This window comes from Oncorhynchus mykiss, chromosome 15 (genome assembly GCF_013265735.2).
Source record: "Oncorhynchus mykiss isolate Arlee chromosome 15, USDA_OmykA_1.1, whole genome shotgun sequence".
Classification (NCBI taxonomy): domain Eukaryota; kingdom Metazoa; phylum Chordata; class Actinopteri; order Salmoniformes; family Salmonidae; genus Oncorhynchus; species Oncorhynchus mykiss.
Window position 1 is genome coordinate 81,291,966 of NC_048579.1, and position 25,026 is coordinate 81,316,991.

Consider the following 25,026-nt stretch of genomic DNA (forward strand, 5'->3'; position numbering starts at 1 on the left):
TGTGTGTGCGTCGGCCCAGTGAGTGTGCATGTGTGTGTTGCCAAGGCTTCACAATCTTCTGCAAAACCAAATGACAGATTCTACGTTATCAGATTCTACGTTATCAGATTCTACGTTATCAGATTCTACGTTATCAGAACAACCGGTTGTGGCTTTTGAGTGTGAAATACAGACATGATAATGTCTATACATGATAATGTATGGAGGTGATCATGCATAGACACGATAATGTATAGACATGATAATGTATAGACATGATAATGTATGGAGGTGATCATGCATAGGCATGATAATATACAGCCATGATAATGTATAGACATGATCACGTATGGAGGTGATAATGTATAGTCATGATACAGTATAGTCGTGATAATGTACATACATGATAATGTATATCGGCGATAATGTATAAACACGATAATGTATAGACACTAATGTATATATGTGATAATATATATACATGATAACTTATAGACACGGAAATGTATAGGTGTGATAATACATATATGTGATCATGTATAGATGTGATAATGTATAGGCATGATAATGTATATGCACGATAATGTGTATTTGTAATAATGTAGTGTACTGTACCCTGAGGCTGTAGAACAGAACATACTCTAACCTGTCAGGGAGCAGAGAGCTTTATTTGGTTCTGCAGAAGAGACTGATAACCTTGAAGTGTTCTCTCTCTTTCGCTCCCTGGACCTTCTGTTCTGAGAGGAAGTCGCCCTGGCCCCTCTAGGATCCTCCTGCTGTTCTGTTCTAGAGGAGATGTAGAACACTAGAACACTTCCCCTGCTGTTGTAGAACACTAGAACACTTCCCCTGCTGTTGTAGAACACTAGAACACTTACCCTGCTGTTGTAGAACACTAGAACACTTCCCCTGCTGTTGTAGAACACTAGAACACTTCGCCTGCTGTTGTAGAACACTAGAACACTTCCCCTGCTGTTGTAGAACACTAGAACACTTCCCCTGCTGTTGTAGAACACTAGAACACTTCCCCTGCTGTTGTAGAACACTAGAACACTTCCCCTGCTGTTGTAAAACACTAGAACACTTCCCCTGCTGTTGTAGAACACTAGAACACTTCACCTGCTGTTGTAGAACACTAGAACACTTCCCCTGCTGTTGTAGAACACTAGAACACTTCCCCTGCTGTTGTAGAACACTAGAACACTTCCCCTGCTGTTGTAGAACACTAGAACACTTCCCCTGCTGTTGTAGAACACTAGAATACTTCCCCTGCTGTTGTAGAAAACCAGAACACTTCACCTGCTGTTGTAGAACACTAGAACACTTCACCTGCTGTTGTAGAACACTAGAACACTTCACCTGCTGTTGTAGAACACTAGAACACTTCCCCTGCTGTTGTAGAACACTAGAATACTTCCCCTGCTGTTGTAGAACACTAGAACACTTCACCTGCTGTTGTAGAACACTAGAACACTTCACCTGCTGTTGTAGAACACTAGAACACTTCACCTGCTGTTGTAGAACACTAGAACACTTCCCCTGCTGTTGTAGAACACTAGAACACTTCACCTGCTGTTGTAGAACACTAGAACACTTCACCTGCTGTTGTAGAACACTAGAACACTTCCCCTGCTGTTGTAAAACACTAGAACACTTCACCTGCTGTTGTAGAACACTAGAACACTTCCCCTGCTGTTGTAGAACACTAGAACACTTCCCCTGCTGTTGTAGAACACTAGAACACTTCCCCTGCTGTTGTAGAACACTAGAACACTTCCCCTGCTGTTGTAGAACACCAGAACACTTCACCTGCTGTTGTAGAACACTAGAACACTTCCCCTGCTGTTGTAGAACACTAGAACACTTCACCTGCTGTTGTAGAACACTAGAACACTTCACCTGCTGTTGTAGAACACTAGAACACTTCACCTGCTGTTGTAGAACACCAGAACACTTCACCTGCTGTTGTAGAACACTAGAACACTTCCCCTGCTGTTGTAGAACACTAGAACACTTCACCTGCTGTTGTAGAACACTAGAACACTTCCCCTGCTGTTGTAGAACACTAGAACACTTCCCCTGCTGTTGTAGAACACTAGAACACTTCCCCTGCTGTTGTAGAACACTAGAACACTTCCCCTGCTGTTGTAGAACACTAGAACACGTAATCTGCTCCACTCTCCTAATAACCCCTACTACTGGCAGTCTGTAGTCCTTAGCTCCACTCTCCTAATAACCCCTACTACTGGCAGTCTGTAGTCCGTAGATCCACTCCCCTAATAACCCCTACTACTGGCAGTCTGTAGTCCTTAGCTCCACTCTCCTAATAACCCCTACTACTGGTAGTCTGTAGTCCTTAGCTCCACTCTCCTAATAACCCCTACTACTGGCAGTCTGTAGTCCTTAGCTCCACTCTCCTAATAACCCCTACTACTGGCAGTCTGTAGTCCGTAGATCCACTCCCCTAATAACCCCTACTACTGGCAGTCTGTAGTCCTTAGATCCACTCCCCTAATAACCCCTACTACTGGCAGTCTGTAGTCCTTAGCTCCACTCTCCTAATAACCCCTACTACTAGTAGTCTGTAGTCCTTAGCTCCACTCCCCTAATAACCCCTGCTACTGGTAGTCCGTAGTCCTAAACTCCACTCTCCTAATAACCCCTACTACTGGTAGTCCGTAGTCCTAAACTCCACTCTCCTAATAACCCCTACTACTGGTAGTCTGTAGTCCTTAGCTCCACTCCCCTAATAACCCCTGCTACTGGTAGCCTGTAGTCCTTAGCTCCACTCCCCTAATAACCCCTGCTACTGGTAGTCCGTAGTCCTAAACTCCACTCTCCTAATAACCCCTACTACTGGTAGTCTGTAGTCCTTAGCTCCACTCCCCTAATAACCCCTACTACTGGTAGTCTGTAGTCCTTATCTCCACTCCCCTAATAACCCCTACTACTGGTAGTCTGTAGTCCTTATCTCCACTCCCCTAATAACCCCTACTACTAGTAGTCTGTAGTCCTGAACTCCACTCTCCTAATAACCCCTGCTACTGGTAGCCTGTAGTACTTAGCTCCACTCCCCTAATAACCCCTACTACTGGTAGTCTGTAGTCCTAAACTCCACTCTCCTAATAACCCCTACTACTGGTAGTCTGTAGTCCTAAACTCCACTCTCCTAATAACCCCTGCTACTGGTAGTCTGTAGTCCTAAACTCCACTCTCCTAATAACCCCTACTACTGGTAGTCTGTAGTCCTAAACTCCACTCTCCTAATAACCCCTACTACTGGTAGTCTGTAGTCCTAAACTCCACTCTCCTAATAACCCCTACTACTGGTAGTCTGTAGTCCTTAGCTCCACTTCCCTAATAACCCCTACTACTGGTAGTCTGTAGTACTTAGCTCCACTCCCCTAATAACCCCTACTACTGGTAGTCTGTAGTCCTTAGCTCCACTCCCCTAATAACCCCTACTACTGGTAGTCTGTAGTCCTTAGCTCCACTCCCCTAATAACCCCTACTACTGGTAGTCCGTAGTCCTAAACTCCACTCTCCTAATAACCCCTACTACTGGTAGTCTGTAGTCCTTATCTCCACTCTCCTAATAACCCCTACTACTAGTAGTCTGTAGTCCTTAGCTCCACTCCCCTAATAACCCCTGCTACTGGTAGTCTGTAGTCCTTAGCTCCACTCCCCTAATAACCCCTGCTACTGATAGTCTGTAGTCCTTAGCTCCACTCCCCTAATAACCCCTACTACTGGTAGTCTGTAGTCCTAAACTCCACTCTCCTAATAACCCCTACTACTGGTAGTCTGTAGTCCTAAACTCCACTCTCCTAATAACCCCTACTACTGGTAGTCTGTAGTCCTTAGCTCCACTCCCCTAATAACCCCTACTACTGGTAGTCTGTAGTCCTTATCTCCACTCTCCTAATAACCCCTACTACTGGTAGTCTGTAGTCCTAAACTCCACTCTCCTAATAACCCCTACTACTGGTAGTCTGTAGTCCTAAACTCCACTCTCCTAATAACCCCTACTACTGGTAGTCTGTAGTCCTTAGCTCCACTCCCCTAATAACCCCTACTACTGGTAGTCCGTAGTCCTAAACTCCACTCTCCTAATAACCCCTGCTACTGATAGCCTGTAGTCCAGTGCTCTTACTACTGTGTACGGAGCTCATTCAGATCATGCACATAGCTTCATAGGCAATACCATTCCATATACTGTACATCTCTATGTCATTGACATGCTCATAACCACATTAAACACATTAATTAAATATACAGTAAATGCACAAAGCCTTGATTGTTTGACATTTGAAGTCAGTAACACAGAACTTTGCATTGTGTAACCCGAGGTTACTTTAAACTCCCATCGGACAAATGGAATCACAAATTACTCACTCAAGGATTCAGTAAGTTTTGTTCAATCAGTGTGTTGTCTCTTTATGTAACTCAACTTATCCTTGTGATCCCCCATCTTATTCAACCCTCAGCCTGATACCAGCCCACAGCCTCCATCTTATTCAACTCTCAGTCTGATACCAGCCCACAGCCTCCATCTTATACAACCCTCAGTCTGATACCAGCCCACAGCCTCCATCTTATACAACCCTCAGTCTGATACCAGCCCACAGCCTCCATCTTATTCAACCCTCAGCCTGATACCAGCCCACAGCCTCCATCTTATACAACCCTCAGCCTGATACCAGCCCACAGCCTCCATCTTATACAACCCTCAGCCTGATACCAGCCCACAGCCTCCATCGTATTCAACCCTCAGTCTGATACCAGCCCACAGCCTCCATCTTATTCAACCCTCAGCCTGATACCAGCCCACAGCCTCCATCTTATTCAACCCTCAGTCTGATACCAGCCCACAGCCTCCATCTTATTCAACCCTCAGCCTGATACCAGCCCACAGCCTCCATCTTATACAACCCTCATCCTGATACCAGCCCATAGCCTCCATCTTATTCAACCCTCAGCCTGATACCAGCCCACAGCCTCCATCTTATTCAACCCTCAGCCTGATACCAGCCAACAGCCTCCATCTTATACAACCCTAAGCCTGATACCAGCCCACAGCCCCCACCCTCAGCCTCACAACCCTGATACCAGCCCACAGCCTCCATCTTATTCAACCCTCAGTCTGATACCAGCCCACAGCCTCCATCTTATTCAACCCTCAGCCTGATACCAGCCCACAGCCTCCATCTTATACAACCCTCAGCCTGATACCAGCCCACAGCCCCCACCCTCAGCCTCACAACCCTGATACCAGCCCACAGCCTCCATCTTATACAACTCTCATTCTGATACCAGCCCACAGCCTCCATCTTATTCAACCATCAGCCTGATACCAGCCCACAGCCTCCATCTTATACAACCCTCAGTCTGATACCAGCCCACAGCCTCCATCTTATTCAACCCTCAGCCTGATACCAGCCCACAGCCTCCATCTTATACAACCCTCAGCCTGATACCAGCCCACAGCCTCCATCTTATACAACCCTCAGCCTGATACCAGCCCACAGCCCCCACCCTCAGCCTCACAACCCTGATACCAGCCCACAGCCTCCATCTTATACAACTCTCATTCTGATACCAGCCCACAGCCTCCATCTTATTCAACCATCAGCCTGATACCAGCCCACAGCCTCCATCTTATACAACCCTCAGTCTGATACCAGCCCACAGCCTCCATCTTATTCAACCCTCAGCCTGATACCAGCCCACAGCCTCCATCTTATACAACCCTCAGCCTGATACCAGCCCACAGCCTCCATCTTATACAACCCTCAGCCTGATACCAGCCCACAGCCCCCACCCTCCGTCTGATACCAGCCCACAGCCCCCTCTGTCATCCACACCCTGATACCAGCCCACAGCCCCCACTGTCATCCAGACCCTGATACCAGCTCCCACTGTCATCCAGACCCTGATACCAGCCTCCATCTTATTCAACCCTCATTCTGATACCAGCCCACAGCCTCCATCTTATACAACCCTCAGTCTGATACCAGCCCACAGCCCCTACTGTCATCCAGACCCTGATACCAGCCCACAGCCTCCACTGTCACCCAGACCCAGATACCAGCCAACAGCCTCCACTGTCATCCAGACCCTGATACCAGCCCACAGCCCCCACTGTCATCCACACCCTGATACCAGCCCCCAACCTTATCCTGATACCAGCCCACATCCCCCACCCTTCGAGACCCTCCCACAGTCCCCCCCAGGAAGAACAATTTACAATACAATGAATTCCATTCCCCCAAGAACCCCCCAATGCACCAACAACTAATGAACTAAAGACAAAAAAGGAACACAGAAGAAAACAGAAAACAGCAATGCCAACTGTATATGTTTGTGTGCATGTCTGGCACTATGACATGTGTGTGGGTGGGTGTTCTTGTATGTGTTTATTTGAATGAGAGTGTGTGTATATGCATGTGTACCAACACCTGCACGGCATCAGCCTCAGGCAAACCGGCATTAGTTGTAAAAGCACTGCCACTTAGTGTCATTCAAATATACTTTTTTATTATGATTTATTTAGACTTTAAAAAATATATATTTTTGGGCTTTTATCTTTGACCATCATTCTATCTCTCACACAGCAACTAAACTCCCACTTGTCTCCAATTCCACATATCAACCCTCAGCTTCCCTCAGCCCATCCCATCCCAACCCTCAGCTTCCCTCAGCCCATCCCAACCCTCAGCTTCCCTCAGCCCATCCCAACCCTCAGCTTCCCTCAGCCCATCCCATGCCAACCCTCAGCTTCCCATCCCAACCCTCATCCCAACCCTCAGCTTCCCTCAGCCCATCCCAACCCTCAGCTTCCATCAGCCCATCCCATCCCAACCCTCAGCTTCCATCAGCCCATCCCATCCCAACCCTCAGCTTCCCTCAGCCCATCCCAACCCTCAGCTTCCCTCAGCCCATCCCATCTATCTCTGCTGGCCACCCACTTTGGGTTTCTACGCAACACATATCTTTCAACTATGCTGTGATGTTTAATGATACTTAACGATACTGTAGTTATCCCTGAGGATGATTCCTAACATGTACCGGATGATTCCTAACATGTAGCATACTTAATGATACTGTAGTAATGGTAGCATGGTAACCTAGCAGACATGCTATGATATGACTGTAGTTCTCCCTGAGGATGATACTTAATGATACTGTAGTAATGGTACCATGGTAACCTAGCAGACATGCTATGATATGACTGTAGTTCTCCCTGAGGATGATACATAATGATACTGTAGTAATGGTACCATGGTAACCTAGCAGACATGCTATGATATGACTGTAGTTCTCCCTGAGGATGATACTTAATGATACTGTAGTAATGGTACCATGGTAACCTAGCAGACATGCTATGAAATGACTGTAGTTCTCCCTGAGGAAGATACGTAATGATACTGTAGTAATGGTACCATGGTAACCGAGCAGACATGCTATGATATGACTGTAGTTCTCCCTGAGGATGATACTTAATGATACTTTAGTAATGGTACCATGGTAACCTAGCAGACATGCTATGAAATGACTGTAGTTCTCCCTGAGGAAGATACGTAATGATACTGTAGTAATGGTACCATGGTAACCGAGCAGACATGCTATGATATGACTGTAGTTCTCCCTGAGGATGATACTTAATGATGCTGTAGTAATGGTACCATGGTAACCTAGCAGACATGCTATGATATGACTGTAGTTCTCCCTGAGGATGATACGTAATGATACTGTAGTAATGGTACCATGGTAACCTAGCAGACATGCTATGATATGACTGTAGTTCTCCCCGAGGATGATACTTAATGATACTGTAGTAATGGTACCATGGTAACCTAGCAGACATGCTATGATATGACTGTAGTTCTCCCTGAGGATGATACGTAATGATACTGTAGTAATGGTAGCATGGTAACCTAGCAGACATGCTATGATATGACTGTAGTTCTCCCTGAGGATGATACTTAATGATACTGTAGTAATGGTACCATGGTAACCTAGCAGACATGCTATGATATGACTGTAGTTCTCCCTGAGGATGATACGGTAGTAATGGTACCATGGTAACCTAGCAGACATGCTATGATATGACTGTAGTTCTCCCCGAGGATGATACTTAATGATACTGTAGTAATGGTACCATGGTAACCTAGCAGACATGCTATGATATGACTGTAGTTCTCCCTGAGGATGATACTTAATGATACTGTAGTAATGGTACCATGGTAACCTAGCAGACATGCTATGATATGACTGTAGTTCTCCCTTAGGATGATACGTAATGATACTGTAGTAATGGTACCATGGTAACCTAGCAGACATGCTATGATATGACTGTAGTTCTCCCTGAGGATGATACTTAATGATACTGTAGTAATGGTACCATGGTAACCTAGCAGGCATGCAATGATATGACTGTAGTTCTCCCTGAGGATGATACTGTAGTAATGGTACCATGGTAACCTAGCAGACATGCTATGATATGACTGTAGTTCTCCCTGAGGATGATACTTAATGATACTGTAGTAATGGTACCATGGTAACCTAGCAGACATGCTATGATATGACTGTAGTTCTCCCTGAGGATGATAATTAATGAAACTGTAGTAATTCTACCATGGTAACCTAGCAGACATGCTATGATATGACTGTAGTTCTCCCTGAGGATGATACTGTAGTAATGGTACCATGGTAACCTAGCAGACATGCTATGATATGACTGTAGTTCTCCCTGAGGATGATACTTAATGATACTGTAGTAATGGTACCATGGTAACCTAGCAGACATGCTATGATATGACTGTAGTTCTCCCTGAGGATGATACTTAATGAAACTGTAGTAATGGTACCATGGTAACCTAGCAGACATGCTATGATATGACTGTAGTTCTCCCTGAGGATGATACTTAATGAAACTGTAGTAATGGTACCATGGTACCATGGTAACCTAGCAGACATGCTATGATATGACTGTAGTTCTCCCTGAGGATGATACGTAATGATACTGTAGTAATGGTACCATGGTAACCTAGCAGACATGCTATGATATGACTGTAGTTCTCCCTGAGGATGATACTTAATGAAACTGTAGTAATGGTACCATGGTACCATGGTAACCTAGCAGACATGCTATGATATGACTGTAGTTCTCCCTGAGGATGATACTTAATGATACTGTAGTAATGGTACCATGGTAACCTAGCAGGCATGCTATGATATGACTGTAGTTCTCCCTGAGGATGATACTTAATGATACTGTAGTAATGGTACCATGGTAACCTAGCAGACATGCTATGATATGACTGTAGTTCTCCCTGAGGATAATACTTAATGATACTGTATGTAACGGTTTTCTGTATGAGAAGGAGAGTCGGACCAAAATGCAGCGTGTCGATTGCGATCCATGTTTTAATAAACAAACGTAAAACACGAATCAATACAAACACTACAAAATAAAGAACGTAATGAACGTAACGAAAACCTAAACAGCCTATCTGGTGAAAACACATAGACAGGAACAATCACCCACAAACACACAGTGAAACCCAGGCTACCTAAATATGGTTCCCAATCAGAGACAATGACGAACACCTGCCTCTGATTGAGAACCATATCAGGCCGAACATAGAACTAGACAAACTAGACATGTAACATAGAATGCCCACTCAGATCACATCCTGACCAACCACAACATAGAAATATACAAAGTAAACTATGGTCAGGGTGTGACAGTACCCCCCCCCCCCCCAAGGTGCGGACTCCGGCCGCAAAACCTGAACCTATAGGGGAGGGTCTGGGTGGGCATCTGTCCGCGGTGGCGGCTCTGGCGCTGGACGTGGACCCCACTCCATAATCGTTTTAGTCCACCTCCTTAGCGTCCCTAGATAGGTTACCCTCCTTAATGACCGCTCGGGACAGAGGGACAGCTCGGGACAGAGGTAGCTCGGGACTGATGGGTAGCTCAGCACTGAGAGGAAGCTCAGCACTGAGAGGAAGCTCAGCACTGAGAGGAAGCCCAGGCAGATAGTTGGATCTAGCAGATCCTGGCTGACTGGAGAATCTGGAAGAGTCTGGTCGACTGGCAGATCTGGAAGAGTCTGGTCGACTGGCAGATCTAGAAGAGTCTGGTCGACTGGCAGATCTGGAAGAGTCTGGTCGACTGGCAGATCTGGAAGAGTCTGGTCGACTGGCAGATCTGGAAGAGTCTGGTCGACTGGCAGATCTGGAAGAGTCTGGTCGACTGGCAGATCTGGAAGAGTCTGGTTGACTGGCAGCTCTGGCTGCTCCATGCTGATTGGCTGCCCCATGCTGACTGGCAGCTCTGGCTGCTCCATGCTGACTGGCTGCTCCATGCTGACTGACAGCTCTGGCTGCTCCATGCTGACTGGCAGCTCTGGCTGCTCCATGCTGACTGACTGCTCTGGCTGCTCCATGCTGACTGGCTGCTCTGGCTGCTCCATGCTGACTGGCGGCCCTGGCTGCTCCATGCTGACTGGCGGCCCTGGCTGCTCCATGCTGACTGGCGGCCCTGGCTGCTCCATGCTGACTGGCGGCCCTGGCTGCTCCATGCTGACTGGCGGCCCTGGCTGCTCCATGCTGACTGGCGGCCCTGGCTGCTCCATGCTAACTGGCGGCTCTGGCTGCTCCATGCTAACTGGCAGCTCTGGCGGCTCCTTGCAGACTGGCAGCTCTGGCGGCTCCTTGCAGACTGGCAGCTTTGGCGGCATCCTGCAGACTGGCAGCTCTGGCGGCTCCTTGCAGACTGGCAGCTCCCTGCAGACTGGCAGCTCTATGCAGACTGGCAGCTCTATGCAGACTGGCAGCTCAATGCAGACTGGCAGCTCCTTGCAAACTGGCAGCTCCTTGCAAACTGGCAGCTCCTTGCAAACTGGCAGCTCCTTGCAAACTGCCAGCTTTGGCGGCATCCTGCAGACTGGCAGCTCTGGCGGCTCCTTGCAGACTGGCAGCTCCCTGCAGACTGGCAGCTCCTTGCAGACTGGCAGCTCTATGCAGACTGGCAGCTCTATGCAGACTGGCAGCTCAATGCAGACTGGCAGCTCCTTGCAGGCTGGCAGCTCCTTGCAAACTGGCAGCTCCTTGCAAACTGGCAGCTCCTTGCAAACTGGCAGCTCCTTGCAAACTGGCAGTTCTGAACAGGCGGGAGACTCCGGCAGCGCTGTAGAGAAGGAAGGCTCTAACAGCGCTAAACAGGCGGGAGACTCCGACAGCGCTGAAGAGGAGAAAGGCTCTGGCAGCGCTGGACAGGCGAGGCGCACTGTAGGCCTGATGCGTGGTGCTGGCACTGGTGGTACTGGGCCGAGGACACACACAGGAAGCCTGGTGCGGGGAGCTGCTACCGGAGGGCTGGGGTGTGGAGGTGGTACTGGAAAAACCGGACCGTGCAGGCGCACTGGAGCTCTTGAGCACCGAGCCTGCCCAACCTTACCTGGTTGAATGCTCACGGTCGCCCTGCCAGTGCGGCGAGGTGGAATAGCCCGCACTGGGCTATGCAGGCGAACCGGAGACACCGAGCGCAAGGCTGGTGCCATGTAAGCCGGCCCAAGGAGACGCACTGGGGACCAGCTGCGTAGAGCCGGCTTCATGGCATTAGGCTCGACGCTCAATCTAGCCCGGCCGACACGCGGAGCTGGAGTATACCGCACCGGGCTATGCACCCGCACTGGAGACACCGTGCGCACCACTGCATAACACGGTGCCTGTCCGGTCTCTCTAGCCCCCCGGTAAGCACAGGGAGTCTGCCCAGGTTTCCTACCTGGCGTAGCCATACTCCCTGTTAGCCCCCCCCCCAAGACATTTTTGGGGCTGCCTCTCAGGCTTCCATCCGCTACGTCGTGCTGCCTCCTCATATCTGCGCCTCTCAGCTTTCGCCGCCTCCAGTTCTTCCTTGGGGCGGCGATATTCTACAGGCTGAGCCCAGGGTCCTTTACCGTCCAGTTCCTCCTCCCATGTCCATTTCTCCAGGTGGTGCAGCCTCTCCCACTGCAGCTGCTCCTGCTGCTGCTGCCTCTGTTCCTTCTCCTGCTGCACCTTGGTGTGGCTACACTCCCCTGGTTTAGCCCAGGGTCCTCTCCCGTCGAGGATTTCCTCCCATGTCCAGAAATCCTTACTATGTATCTCCTCTTTTCGCTGCTGTTGCTGCCTGTTGACACGCTGCTTGGTCCGTTGGTGGTGGGTGATTCTGTAACGGTTTTCTGTATGAGAAGGAGAGTCGGACCAAAATGCAGCGTGTCGATTGCGATCCATGTTTTAATAAACAAACGTAAAACACGAATCAATACAAACACTACAAAATAAAGAACGTAATGAACGTAACGAAAACCTAAACAGCCTATCTGGTGAAAACACATAGACAGGAACAATCACCCACAAACACACAGTGAAACCCAGGCTACCTAAATATGGTTCCCAATCAGAGACAATGACGAACACCTGCCTCTGATTGAGAACCATATCAGGCCGAACATAGAACTAGACAAACTAGACATGTAACATAGAATGCCCACTCAGATCACACCCTGACCAACCACAACATAGAAATATACAAAGTAAACTATGGTCAGGGTGTGACACTGTAGTAATGGTACCATGGTAACCTAGCAGACATGCTATGATATGACTGTAGTTCTCCCTGAGGATGATACTTAATGATACTGTAGTAATGGTACCATGGTGTAACCTAGCAGACATGCTATGATATGACTGTAGTTCTCCCTGAGGATGATACTTAATGATACTGTAGTAATGGTACCATGGTGTAACCTAGCAGACATGCTATGATATGACTGCAGTTCTCCCTGAGAATGATACTTAATGATACTGTAGTAATGGTACCATGGTAACCTAGCAGACATGCTATGATATGACTGTAGTTCTCCCTGAGGATGATACTTAATGATACTGTAGTAATGGTACCATGGTAACCTAGCAGACATGCTATGATATGACTGTAGTTCTCCCTGAGGATGATACTTAATGATACTGTAGTAATGGTACCATGGTGTAACCTAGCAGACATGCTATGATATGACTGTAGTTCTCCCTGAGGATGATACTTAATGATACTGTAGTAATGATACCATGGTAACCTAGCAGACATGCTATGATATGACGGTAGTTCTCCCTGAGGATGATACTGTAGTAATGGTACCATGGTGTAACCTAGCAGACATGCTATGATATGACTGTAGTTCTCCCTGAGGATGATACTTAATGATACTGTAGTAATGGTACCATGGTAACCTAGCAGACATGCTATGATATGACTGTAGTTCTGTCTAGATGCTGTTTGTTTTGCTGCTGACTGTGTCCTGTCCTTCTCCAGAACAACGGAAGAACTACACCAAAAACAGCATCAACAGCATGACGAACACCTCGCAGTACCATGTTGAGGTCAGTCTACTACCGTACATACAGCGTGACTAACACCCCACAGTACCATGTTGAGGTCAGTCTACTACCGTACATACAGCGTGACTAACACCCCACAGTACCATGTTGAGGTCAGTCTACTACCGTACATACAGCGTGACTAACACCCCACAGTACCATGTTGAGGTCAGTCTACTACCGTACATACAGCGTGACTACCACCATGTTGAGGTCAGTCTACTACCGTACATACAGCGTGACTAACACCCCACAGTACCATGTTGAGGTCAGTCTACTACCGTACATACAGCGTGACTACCACCATGTTGAGGTCAGTCTACTACCGTACATACAGCGTGACTAACACCCCACAGTACCATGTTGAGGTCAGTCTACTACCGTACATACAGCGTGACTAACACCCCACAGTACCATGTTGAGGTCAGTCTACTACCGTACATTCACAATGTGTTAGTGGTAGGGTACAGATTGTTACTAATCTGTGTCCCAAACCCTCTCCCATCTCTCCTATCCCCCCTGTGTCCCAAACCCTCTCCCATCTCTTCTATCCCCTCTGTCTCAATCCCTCTCCCATCTCTTCTATCCCCTCTGCGTCCCAAACCCTCTCCCATCTCTCCTATCCCCTCTGCGTCCCAAACCCTCTCTAATCTCTCCTATCCCCTATGTGTCTCAAACCCTCTCCCATCTCTCCTATCCCCTCTGCGTCCCAAACCCTCTCTAATCTCTCCTATCCCCTCTGTCTCAAACCCTCTCCCATCTCTTCTATCCCCCTGTGTCCCAAACCCTCTCCCATCTCTCCTATCCTATCCGTGTTCCAACCCTCTCCTCTCTCCTCTCAGCACCTGACCACATTTGTTCTGGACAGGAAGGAAGCCATGATCAACACTGAGGATGGAATCAGGAAGCTCCGCCTGCTGGATGCCAAGGGGAAGGTGAAGCACAGGACACATTTATGGTATCTGCTGTACAGATCCAATGTGTTCCTATTGGTTTGATATTAGGTATCTGCTGTACAGATCCAATGTGTTCCTATTGGTTTGATATCAGGTATCTGCTGTACAGATCCAATGTGTTCCTATTGGTTTGATATCAGGTATCTGCTGTACAGATCCAATGTGTTCCTATTGGTTTGATATCAGGTATCTGCTGTACAGATCCAATGTGTTCCTATTGGTTTGATATTAGGTATCTGCTGTACAGATCCAATGTGTTCCTATTGGTTTGATATCAGGTATCTGCTGTACAGATCCAATGTGTTCCTATTGGTTTGATATTAGGTATGGACCCAGGACATGTTGCTGCAGGTGGAGGAGAAGACAGTCAGCCTCATCGACCCAGAGACCAAGGTGGGTGAGCAGGAATGCCGTCTGAAGAACCAGCTCTGATACACTGGACAGGGGTATCATGGGACCTACTGGCTAGACCAGGGATATCATATCAGGGAATTACTGAAAGTCATCTTGGCTAGTGGATCTCTAAAAGCCCATTTATGCTTGACCTGAAAATGTGGTTGGAGGTGGTGTATGGAAGGTGACGCCGTTGTGGAGCCTCCTGAGGCATGCAGAGGCCAAATGGCGCTCCGTACCCCCATGACCGTGCCCACGTGTTGTAATGTTGACTCTAGGTGGGGGGTCCTGTATAAACACAACAGCCCTGCCATGCTCAGGGAAACGGCAGGTCCTGAATAAACACAACAGCTCTGCCATGCTCAGGGAAACGGCAGGTCCTGTATAAACACAACAGCCCTGCCATGCTCAGGGAAACGGCAGGTCCTGTATAAACACAACAGCCCTGCCATGCTCAGGGAAACGGCAGGTGTATCAACCTGTTACGGCTGGGGGTTCCGCTAGCGGAACATTTCGACCACATCCGGTGAAATTGCAGAGCGCGAAATTCCAAAAATAAATATTAGAAATATTTAACTTTCATACATTCACAAGGGCAATACACCAAATTAAAGCTTAACACCAAGTTAAAGCTTAACTTCTTCGTTAATCTAGCCACCGTGTCAGATTTCAAAAAGGCTTTATGGCGAAAGCAAACCATGCGATTATCTGAGGACAGCCACCCCATCAAACAAACACATGACAATCATATTTCAACCTGCAGGGCGAGACACAAAACTCAGAAATAACGATATAATTCATGCCTTACCTTTGAAGATCTTCTTCTGCTGCCACTCCAATATGTCCCAGAAACATCACAAACGGTCCTTTTGTTCTATTAATTCCGTCGTCTCCAAAATGTCCATTTATTTGGAGAGTGTTTGATTCAGAAAAACACCGGTTCCAACTCGCCCAGCATGACTACAAAATATCTAATAAGTTCACTGTAAACTTTGTCCAAACATTTCAAACAACTTTCCTAATCCAACTTTAGATATTTTAAAACGTAAATAATCGATACAATTTAAAACGGGATAAACTGTATTCAATACCTGTACTCTATAGTTCTGGCCTTCTACAAGAGGCTGCTCTGTTTAACTTTCCTCTGGTTCACAGTGACACCATAACTTCCTTAATGACCTGAATATTCACTAACCTGTTTGTTAGGGCTGGTCTCAGTACAGTTTTTAAGCTGGTTCTGATCACTGACCTGTTTGTTAGGGCTGGTCTCAGTAAAGTTTTTAAGCAGGTTCTGATCACTGACCTGTTTGTTAGGACTGGTCTCAGTACAAGTTTTAATCTGGTTCTGTTAACTGACCTGTTTGTTAGGGCTGGTCTCAGTACAGTTTTTAAGCTGGTTCTGATCACTAACCTGTTTGTAAGGGCTGGCCTCAGTATAGTTTTTAAGCTGGTTCTGTTTGTTAGGGCTGGCCTCAGTACAGTTTTTAATCTGGTTCTGTTAACTGACCTGTTTGTAAGGGCTGGCCTCAGTACAGTTTTTAAGCTGGTTCTGTTAACTGACCTGTTTGTTAGGACTGGTCTCAGTACAAGTTTTAATCTGGTTCTGTTAACTGACCTGTTTGTTAGGGCTGGTCTCAGTACAGGTTTTAATCTGCTTCTGTAAACTGACCTGTTTGTTAGGGCTGGTCTCAGTACAGTTTTTAATCTGGTTCTGTTAACTGACCTGTTTGTTAGGGCTGTTCTCAGTACAGTTTTTAATCTGGTTCTGTAAACTGACCTGTTTGTTAGGGCTGGTCTCAGTACAGTTTTTAATCTGGTTCTGTTAACTGACCTGTTTGTTAGGGCTGGCCTCAGTACAGTTTTTAAGCTGGTTAACTGACCTGTTGGTTATTGTTTCAGAATGAGTTGGAGAACTTTCCCTTGGGGACCATCATGCACTGCCAGGCAGTGATGTCATCCTGCAACTACGACTCCATCTTGGCTCTGGTGTGTAAAGAGCCGGGCCAGGGCAAACCAGACCTGCACCTGTTCCAGTGTGACGACATCAAGGTAGACACACACACACACACACACACACACACACACACACACACACACACACACACACACACACACACACACACACACACACACACACACACACACACACACACACACACACACACACACACACACACACAGTTAGTGATGTATTCTCTCTCTCTCTGTATGTCTGTCTGTCTGTCTGTCTGTCTGTCTGTCTGTCTCCTCCAGGCCAACCTGATCCAGGCTGATATAGAGGGGGCCATGATGGATCAGAAGGGAGGCAAGGTGAAGAAGAGACCTGAAACACTACGGTACAACACCTCTAACTACCTGTCGTCTCTGACTGGACTCTGTACTGTAGTAGAGACTAGAGACACTAGGGTAAAACACCTCTAACTACCTGTCCTCTCTGACTGGACTCTGTACTGTAGTAGAGACTAGAGACACTAGGTTAAAACACCTCTAACTACCTGTCGTCTCTGACTGGACTCTGTACTGTAGTAGAGACTAGAAACACTAGGTTAAAACACCTCTAACCACCTGTCCTCTCTGACTGGACTCTGTACTGTAGTAGAGACTAGAAACACTACGGTACAACACCTCTAACTACCTGTCCTCTCTGACTGGACTCTGTACTGTAGTAGAGACTAGAGACACTAGGTTAAAACACCTCTAACTACCTGTCCTCTCTGAATGGACTCTGTACTGTAGTAGAGACTAGAAACACTAGATTACTTTATAGAGCTCTGGGTTCTGTTACTTTATAGAGCTCTGTTAGAATGGGTTCTGTTACTTTATAGAGCTCTGTTATAATGGGTTCTGTTACTTTATAGGGCTCTGTTAGAATGGGTTCTGTTACTTTATAGAGCTCTGTTAGGATGGGTTCTGTTACTTTATAGGGCTCTGTTAGGATGGGTTCTGTTACTTTATAGAGCTCTGTTAGAATGGGTTCTGTTACTTCATAGAGCTCTGTTAGGATGGGTTCTGTTACTTTATAGAGCTCTGTTATAATGGGTTCTGTTACTTTATAGGGCTCTGTTAGAATGGGTTCTGTTACTTTATAGAGCTCTGTTAGGATGGGTTCTGTTACTTTATAGGGCTCTGTTAGAATGGGTTCTGTTACTTTATAGAGCTCTGTTAGGATGGGTTCTGTTACTTTATAGGGCTCTGTTAGGATGGGTTCTGTTACTTTATAGAGCTCTGTTAGAATGGGTTCTGTTACTTCATAGAGCTCTGTTAGGATGGGTTCTGTTACTTTATAGAGCTCTGTTAGAATGGGTTCTGTTACTTTATAGAGCTCTGTTAGAATGGGTTCTGTTACTTCATAGAGCTCTGTTAGGATGGGTTCTGTTACTTTATAGAGCTCTGTTAGAATGGGTTCTGTTACTTTATAGAGCTCTGCTAGAATGGGTTCTGTTACTTTATAGAGCTCTGTTAGAATGGGTTCTGTTACTTTATAGAGCTCTGTTAGGATGGGTTCTGTTACTTTATAGGGCTCTGAAGGAATGGGTTCTGTTAATTTATAGGGCTCTGTTAGGATGGGTTCTGTTACTTTATAGGGCTCTGTTAGAATGGGTTCTGTTACTTTATAGGGCTCTGTTAGAATGGGTTCTGTTATTTTATAGAGCTCTTTTAGAATGGGTTCTGTTACTTTATAGAGCTCTTTTAGAATGGGTTCTGTTACTTTTTAGAGCTCTGCTAGAATGGGTTCTGTTACTTTATAGAGCTCTGCTAGAATGGGTTCTGTTACTTTATAGAGCTCTGTTAGAATGGGTTCTGTTACTTTATATGTCTCTGGGTTCTGTTACTTTATAGAGCTCTTTTAGAATGGGTTCTGTTACTTTATAGAGCTCTGCTAGAATGGGTTCTGTTACTTTATAGAGCTCTTTTAGAATGGGTTCTGTTACTTTATAGGGCTCTGTTAGAATGGGTTCTGTTACTTTATAGAGCTCTTTTAGAATGGGTTCTGTTACTTTATATGTCTCTGGGTTCTGTTACTTTATATGTCTCTGGGTTCTGTTACTTTATATGTCTCTGGGTTCTGTTACTTTATATGTCTCTGGGTTCTGTTACTTTATAGAGCTCTGTTAGAATGGGTTCTGTTACTTTATAGAGCTCTGTTAGGATGGGTTCTGTTACTTTATATGTCTCTGGGTTCTGTTACTTTATAGAGCTCTGTTAGAATGGGTTCTGTTACTTTATAGAGCTCTGTTAGAATGGGTTCTGTTACTTTATAGAGCTCTGTTAGAATGGGTTCTGTTACTTTATAGAGCTCTGTTAGAATGGGTTCTGTTACTTTATAGAGCTCTGTTAGGATGGGTTCTGTTACTTTATAGAGCTCTGCTAGAATGGGTTATGTTACTTTATAGAGCTCTGTTAGAATGGGTTCTGTTACTTTATAGAGCTCTGTTAGGATGGGTTCTGTTACTTTATAGAGCTCTGTTAGAATGGGTTCTGTTACTTTATAGAGCTCTGTTAGAATGGGTTCTGTTACTTTATAGAGCTCTGTTAGAATGGGTTCTGTTACTTTATAGAGCTCTGCTAGAATGGGTTCTGTTACTTTATAGAGCTCTGTTAGAATGGGTTCTGTTACTTTATAGAGCTCTGTTAGGATGGGTTCTGTTACTTTATAGAGCTCTGTTAGGATGGGTTCTGTTACTTCATAGAGCTCTGTTAGGATGGGTTCTGTTACTTTATAGAGCTCTGTTAGGATGGGTTCTGTTACTTTATAGAGCTCTGTTAGGATGGGTTCTGTTACTTTATAGGGCTCTGTTAGAATGGGTTCTGTTACTTTATAGGGCTCTGTTAGAATGGGTTCTGTTACTTTATAGAGCTCTGTTAGGATGGGTTCTGTTACTTTATAGAGCTCTGTTAGAATGGGTTCTGTTACTTTATAGAGCTCTGTTAGAATGGGTTCTGTTACTTTATAGAGCTCTGCTAGAATGGGTTCTGTTACTTTATAGAGCTCTGTTAGAATGGGTTCTGTTACTTTATAGAGCTCTGTTAGGATGGGTTCTGTTACTTTATAGAGCTCTGTTAGGATGGGTTCTGTTACTTCATAGAGCTCTGTTAGGATGGGTTCTGTTACTTTATAGAGCTCTGTTAGGATGGGTTCTGTTACTTTATAGAGCTCTGTTAGAATGGGTTCTGTTACTTTATAGAGCTCTGTTAGAATGGGTTCTGTTACTTTATAGGGCTCTGTTAGAATGGGTTCTGTTACTTTATATGTCTCTGGGTTCTGTTACTTTATATGTCTCTGGGTTCTGTTACTTTATATGTCTCTGGGTTCTGTTACTTTATAGAGCTCTGTTAGGATGGGTTCTGTTACTTTATATGTCTCTGGGTTCTGTTACTTTATAGAGCTCTGTTAGAATGGGTTCTGTTACTTTATAGAGCTCTGTTAGAATGGGTTCTGTTACTTTATAGAGCTCTGTTAGAATGGGTTCTGTTACTTTATAGAGCTCTGTTAGAATGGGTTCTGTTACTTTATAGAGCTCTGTTAGGATGGGTTCTGTTACTTTATAGAGCTCTGCTAGAATGGGTTCTGTTACTTTATAGAGCTCTGTTAGAATGGGTTCTGTTACTTTATAGAGCTCTGTTAGGATGGGTTCTGTTACTTTATAGAGCTCTGTTAGAATGGGTTCTGTTACTTTATAGAGCTCTGTTAGAATGGGTTCTGTTACTTTATAGAGCTCTGCTAGAATGGGTTCTGTTACTTTATAGAGCTCTGTTAGAATGGGTTCTGTTACTTTATAGAGCTCTGTTAGGATGGGTTCTGTTACTTTATAGAGCTCTGTTAGGATGGGTTCTGTTACTTCATAGAGCTCTGTTAGGATGGGTTCTGTTACTTTATAGAGCTCTGTTAGGATGGGTTCTGTTACTTTATAGAGCTCTGTTAGGATGGGTTCTGTTACTTTATAGGGCTCTGTTAGAATGGGTTCTGTTACTTTATAGGGCTCTGTTAGAATGGGTTCTGTTACTTTATAGAGCTCTGTTAGGATGGGTTCTGTTACTTTATAGAGCTCTGTTAGAATGGGTTCTGTTACTTTATAGAGCTCTGTTAGAATGGGTTCTGTTACTTTATAGAGCTCTGCTAGAATGGGTTCTGTTACTTTATAGAGCTCTGTTAGAATGGGTTCTGTTACTTTATAGAGCTCTGTTAGGATGGGTTCTGTTACTTTATAGAGCTCTGTTAGGATGGGTTCTGTTACTTCATAGAGCTCTGTTAGGATGGGTTCTGTTACTTTATAGAGCTCTGTTAGGATGGGTTCTGTTACTTTATAGAGCTCTGTTAGAATGGGTTCTGTTACTTTATAGAGCTCTGTTAGAATGGGTTCTGTTACTTTATAGGGCTCTGTTAGAATGGGTTCTGTTGCTTTATATGTCTCTGGGTTCTGTTACTTTATATGTCTCTGGGTTCTGTTACTTTATATGTCTCTGGGTTCTGTTACTTTATATGTCTCTGGGTTCTGTTACTTTATAGAGCTCTGTTAGGATGGGTTCTGTTACTTTATATGTCTCTGGGTTCTGTTACTTTATAGAGCTCTGTTAGAATGGGTTCTGTTACTTTATAGAGCTCTGTTAGAATGGGTTCTGTTACTTTATAGAGCTCTGTTAGAATGGGTTCTGTTACTTTATAGAGCTCTGTTAGAATGGGTTCTGTTACTTTATAGAGCTCTGTTAGGATGGGTTCTGTTACTTTATAGAGCTCTGCTAGAATGGGTTCTGTTACTTTATAGAGCTCTGTTAGAATGGGTTCTGTTACTTTATAGAGCTCTGTTAGGATGGGTTCTGTTACTTTATAGAGCTCTGTTAGAATGGGTTCTGTTACTTTATAGAGCTCTGTTAGAATGGGTTCTGTTACTTTATAGAGCTCTGCTAGAATGGGTTCTGTTACTTTATAGAGCTCTGTTAGAATGGGTTCTGTTACTTTATAGAGCTCTGTTAGGATGGGTTCTGTTACTTTATAGAGCTCTGTTAGGATGGGTTCTGTTACTTCATAGAGCTCTGTTAGGATGGGTTCTGTTACTTTATAGAGCTCTGTTAGGATGGGTTCTGTTACTTTATAGAGCTCTGTTAGGATGGGTTCTGTTACTTTATAGGGCTCTGTTAGAATGGGTTCTGTTACTTTATAGGGCTCTGTTAGAATGGGTTCTGTTACTTTATAGAGCTCTGTTAGGATGGGTTCTGTTACTTTATAGAGCTCTGTTAGAATGGGTTCTGTTACTTTATAGAGCTCTGTTAGAATGGGTTCTGTTACTTTATAGAGCTCTGCTAGAATGGGTTCTGTTACTTTATAGAGCTCTGTTAGAATGGGTTCTGTTACTTTATAGAGCTCTGTTAGGATGGGTTCTGTTACTTTATAGAGCTCTGTTAGGATGGGTTCTGTTACTTCATAGAGCTCTGTTAGGATGGGTTCTGTTACTTTATAGAGCTCTGTTAGGATGGGTTCTGTTACTTTATAGAGCTCTGTTAGAATGGGTTCTGTTACTTTATAGAGCTCTGTTAGAATGGGTTCTGTTACTTTATAGGGCTCTGTTAGAATGGGTTCTGTTGCTTTATATGTCTCTGGGTTCTGTTACTTTATATGTCTCTGGGTTCTGTTACTTTATATGTCTCTGGGTTCTGTTACTTTATATGTCTCTGGGTTCTGTTACTTTATAGAGCTCTGTTAGGATGGGTTCTTACTTTATATGTCTCTGGGTTCTGTTACTTTATAGAGCTCTGTTAGAATGGGTTCTGTTACTTTATAGAGCTCTGTTAGGATGGGTTCTGTTACTTTATAGAGCTCTGTTAGAATGGGTTCTGTTACTTTATAGAGCTCTGTTAGGATGGGTTCTGTTACTTTATAGAGCTCTGTTAGAATGGGTTCTGTTACTTTATAGAGCTCTGTTAGAATGGGTTCTGTTACTTTATAGAGCTCTGTTAGAATGGGTTCTGTTACTTTATAGAGCTCTGTTAGGATGGGTTCTGTTACTTTATAGAGCTCTGTTAGAATGGGTTCTGTTACTTTATAGAGCTCTGTTAGAATGGGTTCTGTTACTTTATAGAGCTCTGTTAGAATGGGTTCTGTTACTTTATAGAGCTCTGTTAGAATGGGTTCTGTTACTTTATAGAGCTCTGTTAGGATGGGTTCTGTTACTTTATAGAGCTCTGTTAGAATGGGTTCTGTTACTTTATAGAGCTCTGTTAGAATGGGTTCTGTTACTTTATAGAGCTCTGTTAGGATGAGTTCTGTTACTTTATAGAGCTCTGTTAGGATGGGTTCTGTTACTTTATAGAGCTCTGTTAGAATGGGTTCTGTTACTTTATAGAGCTCTGTTAGAATGGGTTCTGTTACTTTATAGGGCTCTGTTAGAATGGGTTCTGTTACTTTATAGGGCTCTGTTAGAATGGGTTCTGTTACTTTATAGAGCTCTGTTAGAATGGGTTCTGTTACTTTATATGTCTATGTGTTCTGTTACTTTATATGTCTCTGGGTTCTGTTACTTTATAGAGCTCTGGGTTATGTTACTTTATAGAGCTCTGTTAGAATGGGTTCTGTTACTTTATAGAGCTCTGTTAGAATGGGTTCTGTTACTTTATAGAGCTCTGTTAGAATGGGTTCTGTTACTTTATAGGGCTCTGTTAGAATGGGTTCTGTTACTTTATAGAGCTCTGTTAGAATGGGCTCTGTTACTTTATAGAGCTCTGTTAGAATGGGTTCTTATCCTGAAGGTTTTAATATTAAACTGGGCTTGGTATGGGTTTCTGTAGTTGTTAAAGTAGTTGTTGTGATTGGCTGGTTTCCATTCCATGGCTGTGTCTGTATAAGTGCTTTATGGGGTTCTGTTTGTATCTGTGAATTGAATCTGTGTCTGGTCTGTATCTGATTGTCTCTCTGCCTCTTATCTCCTCTTCCCGTACTCCTATAGGATGATTCTGAAGAGTGACGGGGTCATCCCGCCGCCCCCCGCGGCGCCCGCCCCCGAGCCCCCCGCCACCCTCACCCAGGTGGACGTGAGGAGTCGTGTGGCAGCCTGGTCAGCCTGGGCGGCGGAGCAGCAGGACTGTAAGAAAACACATGTTACCGGGACTTACTGAGTCTGGAAGGTTCTGCCTTCTAATAAGCAGGATATCACTCAGCAGTCAATGATATGGCAACACGAATGGACTTGAACAACAGCTTAGTTGAGAGATAGAGCTGTTCTAGAGGTTCAACCAGGTGATGTAGTGAGAGATAGAGCTGTTCTAGGGGTTCAACCAGGTGATAGTTGAGAGATAGAGCTGTTCTAGGGGTTCAACCAGGTGATAGTTGAGAGATAGAGCTGTTCTAGGGGTTCAACCAGGTGATAGTTGAGAGATAGAGCTGTTCTAGGGGTTCAACCAGGTGATGTAGTGAGAGATAGAGCTGTTCTAGGGGTTCACCCAGGGGATAGTTGAGAGATAGAGCTGTTCTAGGGGTTCAACCAGGTGATAGTTGAGAGATAGAGCTGTTCTAGGGTTTCAACCAGGTGATGTAGTGTGAGATAGAGCTGTTCTAGGGGTTCAACCAGGTGATGTAGTGTGAGATTGAGCTGTTCTAGGGGTTCAACCAGGTGATGTAGTGTGAGATTGAGCTGTTCTAGGGGTTCAACCAGGTGATAGTTGAGAGATGTAGCTGTTCTAGGGGTTCATCCAGGTGATAGTTGAGAGATAGAGCTGTTCTAGGGGTTCAACCAGGTGATGTAGTGTGAGATAGAGCTGTTCTAGGGGTTCAACCAGGTGATAGTTGAGAGATAGAGCTGTTCTAGGGGTTCAACCAGGTGATGTAGTGTGAGATTGAGCTGTTCTAGGGGTTCAACCAGGTGATAGTTGAGAGATAGAGCTGTTCTAGGGGTTCAACCAGGTGATAGTTGAGAGATAGAGCTGTTCTAGGGGTTCAACCAGGTGATGTAGTGTGAGATAGAGCTGTTCTAGGGGTTCAACCAGGTGATAGTTGAGAGATAGAGCTGTTCTAGGGGTTCAACCAGGTGATGTAGTGTGAGATTGAGCTGTTCTAGGGGTTCAACCAGGTGATAGTTGAGAGATAGAGCTGTTCTAGGGGTTCAACCAGGTGATAGTTGAGAGATAGAGCTGTTCTAGGGGTTCAACCAGGTGATGTAGTGTGAGATAGAGCTGTTCTAGGGGTTCAACCAGGTGATAGTTGAGAGATAGAGCTGTTCTAGGGGTTCAACCAGGTGATGTAGTGTGAGATTGAGCTGTTCTAGGGGTTCAACCAGGTGAT

At 45.1% G+C, this 25,026-nt stretch overlaps 1 protein-coding gene across 1 annotated transcript in view; it reads left to right on the forward strand.

Annotated features, from left to right (window-relative positions):
- The window catches only part of LOC110518769 (epidermal growth factor receptor kinase substrate 8-like), a 153,782-nt gene that overhangs the window by 86,838 nt on the left and 41,918 nt on the right, over nt 1-25,026 (forward strand). Inside the window, 6 exon segments of the mRNA XM_036945523.1 lie at nt 13,343-13,410; nt 14,250-14,342; nt 14,688-14,756; nt 16,656-16,805; nt 17,010-17,092; nt 23,696-23,832. Of these exon segments, the coding sequence (XP_036801418.1) occupies nt 13,343-13,410; nt 14,250-14,342; nt 14,688-14,756; nt 16,656-16,805; nt 17,010-17,092; nt 23,696-23,832 (600 nt within the window).